Here is a 15,850-nt window from a genome sequence, read left to right on the forward strand (position 1 = left end):
ACCATCTCCTCCTAAAGTACATATCAAAAATTCAATTTTCCATCAACCTTTTGATTATTATTATATGGATATTGTTTAATTAATTTCATAGCAAAAGTGCCGCTAAAATTGTTGATTCCATATATCTGCTAAAGTACACAGCATACTAATTTACAACCAACATTCTTACATAGACAATTTAATAAGGAACATTTTGGTAGTATAAATTCATAAAGACCTAAAAGTTATTTTTAGAATTATTCGTAAATCACATTCCCGCCAGTAATTGTGCACAGTAAATGTATTAAACGAAATCCCAAGGCCGGTTTCTCGGAGAGCCTTGATTATTTATTGTTCCATTAATATTTTCAATGCACTACAGTTTGACACCAAGTTTCCTTTGCATTCTTACATAAACAGCAGATTTTCTTGATTTCATGCATATAAAAATATGACCACCTAACGGTAAACATCACGGCTGCCCAATAGTAGCGACACCATCCAAAATTTAGAAGTAAAAAGCAAATAAAGTATATCATTCGTCTGCCTATGTTAGTTAAATATCATACTAAAGATTTCAGTAAATAATCCAATAGTTAGCCTAAATGGACCTATTGGAATAAAGTGTGATATAACTTATTTTGATGGGTTGATTCTTATTGATCAGAAGTTAATTGAGGTCGTTTCTTGAAATCAGTAGTTAGTAATAACACAAGCTTTAATAATACAACAACACTACATATTTATTTATCGTTTTCACTGTTAATAATGAAATAAAACATAATTTCTGAATACATCAGACGGCTAGAATTCAAAACGAAAGTCCGATGTAGAGAAAGAAATCATAAAACACCGACGTAAATCACAACTTGACGAATAATTTGAACCTTAACACCAAGGCATAAGACACGCTTGGATTCAAGTTTTACACACCATAAACTCGTCTAGTTTCACAAAAAAACAAGTGAAAAGACAGGAAGAGTGGTCCGGTCCGGTTCGGACCGGTTATGAGCGGTCAAAAACGGTTTGAGTTGGTTTAGTAGGAGATTTTTTCGTCCATTACATTGCGGGTAATGTTCTCACGTAATATTTTATGGCCTGTGGAATGTAGAGTGTTTTGATAATACCAGAAGCTATGTCGTGCGGTAGGTTTTATTGTGTTTTTGATAAAGGTGATTATTGTTTAAAATTAACTAGGTTATATGTATGGATCTAACTAGATGTGTACTATCTCTTTGTCTATAATAACATCACGAAGTAAAACCATAAATTGTTTTTATACATTTTGGTCTAAGCATGATACAGACTATTTATATTTTATCGTAAAAAACCTAAAGTTCATATGAGAATTTTATTGCAAGATATTTAGGCAGGCAGAGCCGCGGCCAGAACAATAATTTAATTTGAAGAGCAAATTGACAAATTCACACTACATCATATTAGTCTCAGACATACAAAACTACATTACACCAATAAACAAAACACAACGCAACGCTCTCTTCTCCCAATACAGGCAATAACTCATCTTACCACTTTGGTAATAGCGATGAAAGCCGCCTGCCCACCCCACGAGTAGCGGAGCGTGTACCACGTTACTCGGCTTACTAGAGCATTACAATACTTCATGTGATTCGATTTGGGACTTCCGGTATATAACGGTTATATCCGCCCGGATAGCACCCACCTATAGTAAGCCACATGAGTCGCATTCCAGGATCAGCCATAGATATCCTTTTAACAAAGTAATTGTGTCAAGAACAGAAGCGGTTTTAGAAGGAGGCATATCATGCAACTGTCCAGGGCCTCGCGCTTACAGGGGCTTTGTTTTTTTATACATCCATAGCAATGACCCCACTGCACCAAATAAAATAGGGAACCGGCGTATGTTTGATTTTGTTCATAATTCTACATGTAATGGTTAACAATACGAAAAAGAAGCACTCCTGCGAAAACTACATAAAAATTGGTTTATAAATAGGCTAGTAATTCATATTTCAAATATTGTAACGTGCAGAAGTGGGCGCGTTGAGGGGATATCGCTTCATCTCTTTCTTTCGTACGCGTCGTAATTCCCGATGACGTCAAATGTGGGTATTTCGTCCCTATTCTGTTTCTTGTTAATTACCCCTTCCACCGACATTCAAAAACTCGTTGATTTTTTACCGGATTTTAATATTTCGTTCTTTTTTATAATTTATATTACGTAAATATTTGATAATAGTAAAGTACAAAAATGAGTCCGGTACCCTATTGTATGCCCACATAAAAGTAATCAGTTCTTATTTGTCTGTATATGGTGGCATAAATAAGGTAGAATCAACCTGTAGATATTTTTGTGTATAGAATTGGTTTCCGCTTTCTCAAAAAAAAGGAAACCCGTCAGTAGCATTGCATATTGGTTTAAACTAAGCCATAAACTAACAATATTTACGTCCACGTATTTCTAAATGCATCGCGAAAGGAAATGCAAATCGGTGCGAATTGGTTTTCGAAATAGTGTGCACTTGTCGGGTCGTCGGCCTGTTACAGAGCATACATAATGCGCACGGTTCAGTGGTCGCGACGAATGCGGTCCGATGTTCGATGCCCGGTTTTACTAATTGAACTCAATGCATAATTTTTTAGCGGTAGGCAAAAGCGTGTCGAGCTGTAATCGATTTGTTTATAGTATTGATTGTCAATATTGACTGTGACCACGTACTCGATCTGGCGTTCCGAACACTCACTGTGTTCAACTGAAGTGTACTGCAATCCGGTATTTGTTGCCATTTTACATATACTCTATTTAAAGCGCTTTAGCACTGCATGTTTAAAGTTTGGTTAGACGAGGATTGATGTTTTAGCGCTGCAGCGAACTTCATTTCCAACTCCAGAATTTGAACAAATAGTTTATATGGACGTTCGTGGCTTTAGAATATACGTCAATGATATTATTGAATAATATCATTGATGCGTGGTCCTTTAAAACATTATTGAATAAAATTAATTTGGTAAACCCATCATGTCAATAAATCTAACAAAATTCTATAAATATCTACCGACCCTCTTAGCCAACAGCGTAAAGATACGGAACAATATCATTAAAGTTAACAGCTTGAGCATCCAACTTTCACTTGTTAAGTTGTACATAAAACAGATATGTTTGTCCGCCCGTGTTCCGACGAAACGCGGAGAGGACAATATATCATAATATTAAAAGATTACTTTTGGCTGAACTCAATGGATACCATTGCTTCTATAGAGTCATCCTTAAAGAAAATTAATATGCCATCTCCGAAAAATAGTTACACATCATAAGCTGCATGGCTAAAAACCTTTGCCTTTACCTTTTAAAATATAAAAGAGAAAATTTAACAAGAATGATACGATTGAAATAAATCTATTTTACAGTTTTATCGCGGCTTTTAATATTGTAGTTTTCTCCCGACGTTTCGAAGACTTTGCAGCCTTCATGGTCACGGGGACTGAGGTATTGGTCAAAGTCTAACAATCGTAAAAATATAAAATCATTAAGAAAGATACCATCTTCTTTCCATTAACTTTTGAAATAGATCCCAAACCTATTTGAAAAACGTACGCAACACACCAATTTTACACACAAACGCAACACATGAAATATTTCGTATACAAGTTGTAACAATTTACAATCGTCTTACACCACTCGTAATAATTGTTAATCGGTTTAAAATAAATATATCTGTTGCATAAAATATTTGTTAAATTTAACTACTCGGTTATGAAACATCTAACTCTTGCAGATTAACCAATAGCTTTAACACAATGGACCTACTGTTAGCGAAAAGTTAGTATTCTGCTTACCCTTGTGAGGATAAAGAGGTGATGTGTGTTTTGTGAGAGGGCGTCAAGAAGCCCACCAGTGATGTAGTGATATTGTATTTGCGTTAGTACTCTTACAGCCCTTAAAAAGAAATAAAAATGTAGGATCAGCAAAATCATAGGTACTAAATTCACAAACTCCCACTGAATTGAAACAGATGCGCTGCGCTGCCAATATTGAAAAGGAAAATACCAAGCAAGAAACTAAAACCAAACACACATCATGCATTTACCTCCAAACAGGTGCAACCTGAGCACCCACTTTTCGGTCAAGACAAGTGTGTTCCGTCCCATGATATGATAGTGAGATAGCCTATCACCAGGCACAAATTCCAGACACCGGGCTGATACTGAGCAGAAAATACCCAAATATCACTTTACCCGACCCGGGTTTCGAATCCAGGACCTCAGAGCGTGCCGTACCGCGAATGCAGTAAAACTACGCCACCGAGCAAAAGGAGGCATACCTGCAGTGTAATTTAAATTTTATGTGCAATAAGATATGTTCGGCCCTCCGTTCCATCTTAGGTAATGTAATTAATTCATAACCTCTAATGCCGTTCACCATTAAATCCGATATCTAATAACCATAAAATAATGATGTAAATTCTAATAAATAACGTGAGAGAAAGGTCACTTAGCTTTCTATTCACGCGTTGATTAGGTTATACATGTCAAAATATAGAAATATCATCTATCTTCATGCTTCCTCTGGATTATAAACAAAGTTAATTACTATTTTACATCACTAGTTTTTAATTACTAAAAAGAAAGTAGCGTTATGTGCTGCCATTACCGAACACATAATGAAAAAAAAAACAAAATACGATGTTAAAATTATCCCGAAAAAAATATATTTTTGGTTATAAGTTATATTGATTTATTATGATGTTCTGGTTTTGCTGGCGTCCATTACTCTATTGTAACGTTGATGAACGTCAATCTGACGTGTGATCTACATAGCATTTGTTACTTACTACGTGTTGTGTCCATGATTTTATGAAGGACTATCTTTAGCTCGCGGCTTCGCCCGCGTGAAGAAGTTTTCCGAGATAAAATTTGTTCCGACTTACTTGATATATATCGTTATATTATGCTCTAATTACACAAAATCATTATAAATTGTAGCCTATGTGTTTTTCTGATGCATAACCAATATTACTGTAAAGTTTCATCCAAATCCGTTCAGTAGTTTTTTCGTGAAAGAGGAACAAAGATACATACATCCTCACAAACTTTCGCATTTAATATTAGTAGTATATAGATAAGTATTTATGTATTAACACGAACCAATGCTATACCGACTATTAAGTAGAGTCGACACAAAAAATAACTTGTATGTAACACAAACGATATTCCTTTGTTTTCATCGGAGCTCGTGAAACCCTGCCTTGGACATCCAAATATCGTATAACGATAGTTCGTAGAATGTTATCATTAGTGTGTTTATGTGGTGCATTGTGTTGTAGGAAGTCGGGCGTCGTGTGTCGACACTTGACGCGGCCGATACAAGTTACAACAGGCTGTCTTACCTTCCAGAACTTTCTTTGAGGAAATATCTGAGTTATCAATCACTTACGAATGGAACAGATTTTGTTTCGCGACGTCAAGATGGTCAGCTGATGTAATCTCTACTGCTGACACCGATAATTCCTGAATCAAGTACGGAATTATAATCTATTAAGAAGGAAAGGAATAGGTTTAAAAAAAGGGGACAAGACATTGTGAGCGCGGACCGTCAACAATAAGAAAAATATAATCGTAAAATGTAGGTAGATATTGTAACTTTAACTAGCGGATGACGAACACCTCAGTCTGCCCTGTAACCTTGAAGGCTGCAAAGTCTTCAAACGCCAGGATAAAATAATAATATAAATATCCGCGATAAAAATATAAACAGTTTTAATTCAGTGTCTAAAATATGAAATCATTATAAAAAGGGGGATTATTTGGGCTTCCTCCCACCATACAAAACGAAACTTATGTCACTTAACGTTTGATACACGAAATTGTCATTATTTATTGTAACTGGGCCACCGGAGCCATCAAACCAAGGATGATGCCTTTCAAATGAAAGGCGTCCTAAACTCGATCCCTTTTACCTAGTCATGTGATCGGATGAAACAGGCTTGCGATTATACAGAGTACAGATTATTTTGGGTATCGGACCCCGCAGTCAATATCGGGGGAAACCTGCGAATGAGGTACTGGAGACCCCCGGTTTAGCTACTGTAGGCCCTGGAGGAAAGTTGGGAGCGGATAGCTGGGAAGGAAGTGTAGGGAAAGGATAAGGAAAACTCTTAGAATGGGAGAAGGGGAGAAGGGAGGCCTTAATGTGTATTAGTAACCGTGAGGTATACACTTAACTGTGTGCCTATGGCCGCGACAAATGTCCCTCATGCATGGGCGTGTATTCGGTGTTGAAGACCGAGTGCAGAAGAATTGCTTCAGGCGCAAGAGTGCAGATGTGCAAACGTGATAGTCAACTGGACTCATGGAACTATGTCGCATACCAAAGAACGTCTTCAGCGCAAAAGGCAGCATGAGTTCTAACCACCAAATACAAAAGGGAAGGGAAAGGAGTGGGGCTTACCAAAAAGAAGGAAAGTGTTCGAACGTCCAGAAATCTTACTCTGAACAAAACAAACGTACAACCTGACTACCATTTTTGTAATTGTAACTTTATTTTGTCTGTAAAATGTTACTCAATAAAACAATAAAAATTTTGTAAAAACAATATCATAATACGAATCTAGAACGTTACAATTGCCAAGTTCTTGAGGACAGATTACAAAAACAATTATTCAAATCGCACGAGCACGCTACACTTACAAAATTACATATTTGTTAAAACAGCCGAAGTAGTGCAATACTGCGACAGTATTGTGATTGCGTATGTAAACTGATTGCTGGTCGCAGTTGCTAGTTGTTAGTGACCAGGAGGAAGCGATAGCCTAGTTATTATCGGACCGACCTGTCATGACGGATATCCGTAGGTTCAAAGCCCAAGCTCAGAAATATCGTTACATGTGTATTGTGAAAAAAATGACTAAGAATTCTCCTTGTGGATTTTGAACATATGTGAAGTCCTCCGCACTAGCCCAGCGTAGTGGAATAATACCTCTGAGTAGTAGAGGACCCCATTCCCAACAGGACAGTATAATATGATACAGGAATGATATTATCATACCAGGAATTCAGGCCTCTTCTAGGCCGCTTTTGTGACTAAATTAGTGGTAGCGTACTACGTAAGATCCTTGATGTTTTGTCATAGAAAACACATAAATTGATCCACGGATATCGGATGAACACACGTACAAAGATAGACCAGACCTAGATTTATATTAGACTTTTTTATAACCAGGAAAAATTCAAAATGATACTCATATTCCAGGAAAGTACTTTCACGCTGGCAAATAAATATATATTATTTTTTATTATAGAGTAATTATCTTTATTAAATAACAATCTCGAAACAAATAAATGAAATTATCTATTTTATTAATGCATCTTATATAAAAAATTACGTAAAACGAAACGTAGTGTTTGTACCGGCTGAGCGCATTACGTTCCGATCCACGCAACGCAAGGCAATGCCCGAGATACTCAGCCGCGCATGTCATTCTACACTACTTTAAGGCTAGTGATATACAACTAACACTGGCATTGCAAATAGCAAAACCCGAGCTATTGGCATGTGTAATAAAATGCCATTACGGGCCCCATATATTACTTTTTAAACATTTGGCGGTTTATTTCCCGCCCGCTAACCGGCGTACTAACTATGTACAGCTAGAAGTTCGTACAGATGCTTTACTGGGCGCCGGGAAGGGGGTGCTAGAGTATATGTACTTGAAGGAAATAAATTAATCATAAAAAAATTGTCATTCAATAAATCTGACACAATGGGCACTATCGGCTATAGAGGTTTTATTATGGTAAAGCATATTTAAATACCGCGCGATTTGAATTTCATAATATAACAGAATAATTTTATGATAATATTATGTAGAATAGTGTCTAGATAGGAGATGCACTACACAAATGATGTTGGCGACGCCCATGGCTGCTACACTTATCAGAAAAACGACTTGGCCATTTCTATTCAATTGTCTGTTTAGACGGCTTCTATAATGACAACCTGGACGTAGATACGCAAAAACGATCCAACCCACAGTATGAACATTTTCGAAATGAGCCGAGTATGCCAAATTAGTTCTATAAGGGCTATATTTTTCATTAGTAAGAACATCTTAGTCAAAATTTGTTAATTTGAAATTTTTATTAACAAAATATAAATAGAAATATCAATGAGCAAAAATACGATTTAAACTCCAATCTTCACTATCTCAAAAGTGTCATTTTGTGAGCTGGATATTGTGTATCTACGTCGAACTGGCACGTGTGTGACAAGCCTTACTCCGCTTGTTATTTATTTATTGGCGGGAAAGCAATTTGTGTTTCACTTGATTTCCTATATCATCTCAGTGTTAATAGTGTGATAGAAGTGATTGTACGACGCAGCGATTGTAACTAGACATTAGAATATAGCTTCCTTAATCATACAGAAATGTTGAAAGGAAGTGTCTATCTATCCCATGATGTGATAGGAGACGAAACTATTACCATATCTGCTTAATATGTCATGACGGTGTTAATTTTTTTTATCCTAAAGCATGAGATATTAAACCTCACAACTTTGCTGGTGGTAGGATATATTTTATATCTGATAGCGACCACCGTACACAAGGTGTTAAAACCCGCCATAATGTCCTACATAAGTGTCGCGTTCCCGTATCAGCCTGTGTAAATCCGGTTCCAACAGGCCGGCTTAATTGTGTCGATTACCAAGGTGTAATCATCTCGTCAGTCGATATTCTACTGGACTCTTGCCATCAGGTGCAGTGAGATCACTTTCCGTTCACGTAAACAAATGCCCAGTATTTACACTGACTACAAATTTCTTTCAAAGAACAGTGTGTCTTAGCAACTATAATATATATTGCTGTGAGACACTCTCACAGCTCACTTTTTTTATTTCTTGTTTGACAAAGTCCACTGTAAATAATTATGTGGAGTGGATTCCTGATAGTATATCGATTGATGTGTGCAATTATTATCCTTCGACAGTTGATTTACATTTTCTAAATATACTGGCTGAACCGAGAAACGCTACATTACGTAGGCCACTATGGAGGATTATACATCTCGTATACTGACGCTAAGCGGCCATAGCCTAGTTGGCTGTGGAACGGACTGCCAAGACGAATGTCCGCAGGTTCAAATCCCAAGGGCACACACGTCCGACTTTTCTAAAATAATGTGTGTATTCTTTGTGAATTTATCGTTCGCTTTAACGGTGAAGGAAAACATCGTGAGGAAACCTGCACATCTGAGAAGTTCTCTTTAGGAATTTCAAAGGCGTGTGAGGTCTACCAATCCGCACTAGGCTAGCGTGGTGGACTAAGGCCTAATCCCTCTCAGTAGTAGAGGAGGCCCGTGCTCAGCAGTGGGCAAGTATATATACAGGGCTGATATTATTATTATTATATATACTGACGCTATCCGAGCGAATAAATATCCACTAGTTTGATTAAAAATGTTTATGAGCAGTTCTGTAGATATCCGCAAGTGAAAGTGGCTGGTTTTCACTCCAGACCACAAAGAAAGCTATTTATGGTTAATAACATTGGTCACTACACTCACTGAGAGACACATCTTTACCAATTGCGAAAGAGATATTAAAGTTCTTAAGAGTTCTATTCCATTAGATCTGCAGTTGATATATATTTTTTTTTATTGCTTTGAATGACGAGATGAGCTTGCTGTTTGCCTGATGGTAAGCCATACGACCGCTCATAAATAGTAGAAACACCATCCAACACCTTGAATTACAAAGTATTATTTGGTATTCCACTGCACTCACCATCCTGAGACATAAGATGTTACTTCTTCATTGGCTTTGCAGCCAGTTTGTCCTTGGAACTGGAACACAACAGTGACTTCACACTGTTGCTTAGCGGCAGAAATAGACATTGCGTTGGTACCTACCCAGGCGGACTCTCACATATGAGAGACCTACCACCAGTAAATTAGTTGAAGGATCTGTTTTATGTAGATTTGTGTACGGTAAATACGCTTCCCCCACAGACAATCCCCACCCCCTTTTTCTGTAGGATAAGGATCTAACGCAACGAGTGTTTCGACGTCGACCCCTAAAAGAAAAGCGTGATGCTGTTTATAAATTCCTTCTGTGACTATGGAACCCACTTGAAACAACAAATTCAACATTTATTTACATAAACGTAATGTCACACGGCATAACAATAACTCTTTGAATTCCGCAGGATTTACATAATGAACGAAAAAGCAACGTTACGTAAACACGTATGCTCGTCGATAATGCAAAGTTACGCGTCTGTACTGGTTTTATTAAAAGAAGTCGCTTACCGGTAATATTTCTTATACGTGTACAAGTAACCTTACTGCACCTGATTGTAAGTAGTGGGCTCCAATGGAATGTCGAATGACGAGAGATGATTACCCTTAGACAGTCGACACAATTATGCCTGTTGGAACTAGATATACACAGGCTGATCCCGGAACGCGACACACTTACGTGGGCCACTATGGCGGGTTTTAAAACCTTGTGTACGGTGATCACTATTCGTGTGGATGTTAAATATATCTTACCACCAGCAGTAGGCACCAATAATTTCTATATAAAGCGGGATACAATGCAACCTATATTTTAAATTAGACCTCTAGCAATACATCGATGAAAACTGTATTAATATCTATAAGTAGCTTTTGCTCGCGGCTTCACCCGCATGAAAGAGTTTTCCGGGATAAAAGTCCCACTATATATTTTCCCGGGATAGTAGCCTATAACCTTCCCAGGGTCTTATACCAAATTTTGCTTTCTTATACCACGTCTTATGTCACGTCCTGTTCCCGTGGGAACGGGATAAAAAGTATCCTATGTCCGTCTCCTGGTTCTAAGCTACCTCTCCACCAAGGTTTTCAGCCAAATCGGTTCATCCGTTCTTGAGTTATAAATCATGTAACTAACATCACTTTCTTTTATATATATAGAAGATATAAAACATCGTGCTCTTACAATGAAATTATGTGTTATAAATATGCATGCGTACAATGCATTCCTTTATCAGGAGTGACCTACCATATTAGGTCCTATGCTAAAGAATAAGGAGCCCGAAGTCTGGAACTATGTCCTGTAATTACAAATACGCTCTCCATTACATAGGATTCAATGAAACCTGGCGAGTGATAACAGCTTTGGCTACCCCTAGGACTTAAAAGGCGTGAATCTTTATAAAATACCTTTTGCTCGCAACGTCACCCGCGTGAAGGAGTTTTGCAGGATAATGTTTTTTTCCAAATTGATATGTATCGTTATATTATGACCAAATTACACATAATCAAGATAAATTGTAGTCTATGTGTTATTCTGATGTATAACCAATAATACTGTAAAGTTTCATCCAAATCCGTTCCGTAGTTTTTTCGTGAAAAAGGAACAATCATACATACATACATCCTCACAAACTTTCGCATTTATAATATTAGGATATTCGACGAGGTGATACATCTGTTTATTACCTTCTGCAATGCATTATACAATAACAGGCATATTGTGTGGGATCATGCAGGTTCCCACGCGGTATGTAATCTCTATTGTTTATACCGTCTCATTATTTTGTCACCTTCGCGAGCCGAGGTCACGGGGTCGGACGAGCAATGACATTACGGCGCAAGAGTGATCCAAACAACATTCAATTAGTATACTATAATATTTTTATGAAGTGACATTTCCCTGATCATCCTTTCTTCTCATTCCAGATGGCGCACAGCATCATGCTTCGCCTAGCATACCTACTCACGCTGCTAGCCGTGACGTCATCACACAAAGCGCAGACCAGGTGGTCCCGCCAGATCAGCTCCTACACATCAGACATTAGCGACTGGGTGCCCCTGTCGGGACCAGTTGAGAGAGACCCCACCCCGCTGCCCCAGATCAAGAGGCAAGCGGTCGCAGAACCAAGGATACTCACGGACCCATTCCCAGAAGTGTCCAGACCAGTTGGATTTGGCCAAGATGCGTTCCCCACCAGATTCTATAATTCACCAGCAAATAGACAGTTGTATCTTCAATCAGTGCCGTCGGTACCATCAGCGCCGCAGAATTATTTGACTGATCAGGGATTTGGACAAAGCATTCGATTTGGCCTATCCCCATCGAACTTCCCGTTGAGCCAAGGCTTCGTCGCGCCTCCGTTTACGTATGATAACATTCCGCAGGTTAAACCAAGACCTCAAGCTATTCCCGCGCCACAGGCCGTGAAATACGAGACCTACTCTAAACCCTTGCCTGCTGCTCCTCAGCCAAGACCAGCTGGAAACCAAGCTGCTAAAATAAAGCCCGAACCTCCAAAATTCGTAGATGGATACAGAGCTGAAAACGCTAGCAACGAATACGTTTATACTCAGAAGAAGAAACCTCAATCACTACAGAAGATCAAGTTTGAAAATGCTGAGAAACCTAAAATTGAAACGATATCTCAGGGTCAAAACGTGCCGAGGTCCGAAAAGGAAGAGGTGCAGTTACTATACGTCCCGATAGAGTCGTTGAATAGAGGTCATTTCAACTTCAGAAGCCCGATATCTTCACCTCAGTTGGTTAACACGGACTTATACTCGCAAAACGTGCCGCGACCGAATCCCTTAAAGCAAGCGTTAACTGATTACCAAACCCCGGTCCAAAAACAATTATCAGAACAGGAATATTTCACAGAATTTAATTCGCAATTGAAGGATTTCGACCAAGTACCAAAATACTCAACCACGCCTTACCCCACTGCGGCACCGACTACTCCCAAACCGAAGAAATTGAAGCCCCATCAGCCTCCTCTAGCTATATTTTTGTCCCAAGAAACCCATAAAAACAGTCACATGAAAGTTGGTGACGTTCTGTCATCTCTAAAGAGTTCCAACACTATAGCTGTTTTGGACTCTGTTAATCCATTGAATGCTCCAAATGTGTTCATCGGTCCTTCGACTTTGGTGCCGCCAGAAAACTACGTAAAATTCGAGCTGCCTTATTTATCTAACATAGAGAATAGCGATAAGAAACTCAAGCAACTGCCGTTCTTCGTGGCGCCTTTGAGTTACAACACTCCTCAGGGATTCGCCAAGATTCCGTTCCCATCCCCCCACGTTGGGTCAGTAGTAATCAACTCACAGATCAAAGAGCCACAAACGACTCAAGCGAATGTACCGAATGTGATCCCGAACTCGTACGCCGCTGTACCACCTCCTCCGCAACAACAACGACAAGTCTACAGGGAACAGAAGCCAGTCACTCAAAAGCCCACGATCAGTTTCTACAGCACCTCACCACCGAAAACATACTCTCCAACCAATTATCAATCAAACTACTACTCTTTCGAGCCGCAAATGGTGTCATCTCTTGAACCTCAAAAGTTCCCCGAAACGGCAACCGTGCCTCAGAAACCTAGTAACTATTTCATTGGCAATGCCCCTCAAGAATACAATCAGTTCAATAAGTTCCCACAAAACGAATACAGGCCTCAGGAACCAGCTCAATACATTCCTAAGCAAACGCCACCACCCACGACAACAACGCAGAGAACTACGACGAGAACAACAACAACGAAGCCATCGACATATCCGAGTCAACTGTTAGAAACTCATAACCCGTACTCTATCAACCAAGCATTCCATTTCAGTACGCCACTGGACTATCACAACTACTTTGACGACGTTAAGGAGCCAGTAGCTACTCCACGCACGCCAGAGTTCAGGCCATCGCCGACATTGAATCCCATTTCAACATCCCCTGCGCCACCTAAGACAGAAGAAGTGGTAACACAGAAACAGACGTACCCACAAGAGGCGGCATCGCCAAATTACTCTCAAAACTACAGCCCAGAAATACAGTACGAAACTGACATCAAACATTCCAGATACCCAGTTTACAACACAAATGATTATACAACCAAGAGTGAAGCGAGCTCTGAATACAACCAACCACCAACAGATACTGTTATCCCCACTGACAACACAGAAAATGTAGAAACACAACAACCCATTTTACAAGAGAATCAGACTGAGATATTAAATTCACAGAATGCACCCGAAGTTGATCCTTCGCAGGTGTATGAATACAATCAATACGAAACAAATTACAATCAAGAAGAAGCTATCACAAGTACTTCAACAACGACTACCACTACAACAACAAGACGACCTCTTCGTAGCCGCGGGCGACCACGATACACAACCCCTAGATCTGACTCCAACGAATCTACATCCAGACCCGTTGTCACTAGAAAACCTTTAAGAGAACGTCGACCCTTACCGACCAGACAACGATATGAACCGAATAAGATAACGACCGAAAAGCCTACTAGAAAACCGACTGAATCTTATGAAAGTACTACCAAGACCATTCGGACCAGAACACGAGGCAGAGTTCAATATAAAGTTACAGATAATGAGGAGTTATATGATAGGAGAGTTAAAACTCACAACAGCAAAGAAGAAGACTTGGCCTACCAAAGAGACGTATTACACCAAAACTATCCCGTGACACTGATGGAAAGGACCAGCACCGTAGATATCGAAGCTATAACAGAACCGGCGCCAAGAATATCCTCAACAAGGAATATTGAACCTTTACTGAGACTTATGATACTGAAAATGCTTACACTAACGAAAAGGCATCTATAACTCAACAGCTACCTGAAAGTGATACCAAGGATGATATATTTATACCCAAGTATACGTCAAGGGCGACTGCACAAACTGAAACACCTTACGTGCCTAAACTACCTTCAACTCGTAACGAAGAGTATATCTATCACTCTAGAAGTAGTCCGACACCAACTGTACCCGACGTAGTAGAATATAATGAAGCTGTATCTGAAAGAGAAGACAGCTATTCAGCTCAAACAACATCCGCACAAAGAGAAGAACCTGAAACTAATCATTACGCTACTGAAACAGCCAGCCCTGTGACAGAAGAAAACGTGCCTATCTACTCAATAAATGACGAATTGTCTCCTGTAAAACAAGAAGAACCCACGACTTCATCTGACATTGAAGTAACTAGAGCTGTGTCGCAAGAAACGACACACGAAGTTGAAGACGAGGAGGAAGAAAATGTTGTACAAACAACCCCGTCGTACAACAGAGTGCGTGTTCGTCCAGGAGTCATAAGACAGTATCACCAAGCATCTACGGAATCTTCGAGAACAAAAACAGAAAGAAGAAGACTTCCAGCAGTAACGTATAGACCAGCCTACGATAGACGACGAACCACAATGCGCATAGAAGAAATCGAGGCTGATTTGAAGACAAAACAAGTCCATTCCCGACCTGAAGTCCAAGATTACAAGCATCCAGTTTATAAACCAGAACCAACTACTGAACCTAGCAGCATATCATCCGGTTCTCAGGAAGTTACGACTAAACGCGGTCATTTCGCCGCAGGCGACCAACATATTCTTACACAACGACGTCGACTGAAGCCTCTGCTACTCGCAGAACCTATGAAGCTAAAACAGATTTAGGGTCGCAGGCCTACTGAGAAACCTACGGATAAACCGGAGCAAGCATCAGAGGTCACAACAACTACAAAGAACCCTCTTTACACAAGATATAGTCATAGACCTCGATTATCAGAAAGATATAATAAGAAGCCGGAATCTGAAGAAACGGAAGACCAGGAATCCAACTACTCGATAAACAGACCGAGATATGTCCACCCCGATAACAGTCGATGGTCTCCCAAAGTTTCTGGTGAATCTTTCAAACCGTTTAACCCGAACGATATACTAGACGATAAAAAAATCGCAACGACTGAAAGAAGATCGGACAAGGTTGCCGAACTGGATATAATTACAGCCAGGAACGAGTACGATGATATCCTCATCTCCGTCACGCCAGCGTCAAATAGGATCAACAAGAAGATTCCAGAAATACCACCAAC

General features: G+C 39.4%; 1 protein-coding gene across 1 annotated transcript in view; it reads left to right on the plus strand.

Moving 5' to 3' along the window:
• LOC119190941 (adhesive plaque matrix protein-like) overlaps window positions 1–15,689 on the plus strand; it is a 61,618-nt gene extending 45,929 nt beyond the window's left edge. Inside the window, exon 2 of the mRNA XM_037444482.1 lies at window positions 11,680–15,689. Within this exon, the coding sequence (XP_037300379.1) occupies window positions 11,680–14,589 (2,910 nt within the window). The 3' untranslated portion in view covers window positions 14,590–15,689. The remainder of the gene's footprint in view (window positions 1–11,679) is intronic.
• Window positions 15,690–15,850: the final 161 nt, after the last annotated feature.

The sequence above is a fragment of the Manduca sexta genome, chromosome 5, assembly GCF_014839805.1.
Source record: "Manduca sexta isolate Smith_Timp_Sample1 chromosome 5, JHU_Msex_v1.0, whole genome shotgun sequence".
In the NCBI taxonomy this organism is placed as follows: domain Eukaryota; kingdom Metazoa; phylum Arthropoda; class Insecta; order Lepidoptera; family Sphingidae; genus Manduca; species Manduca sexta.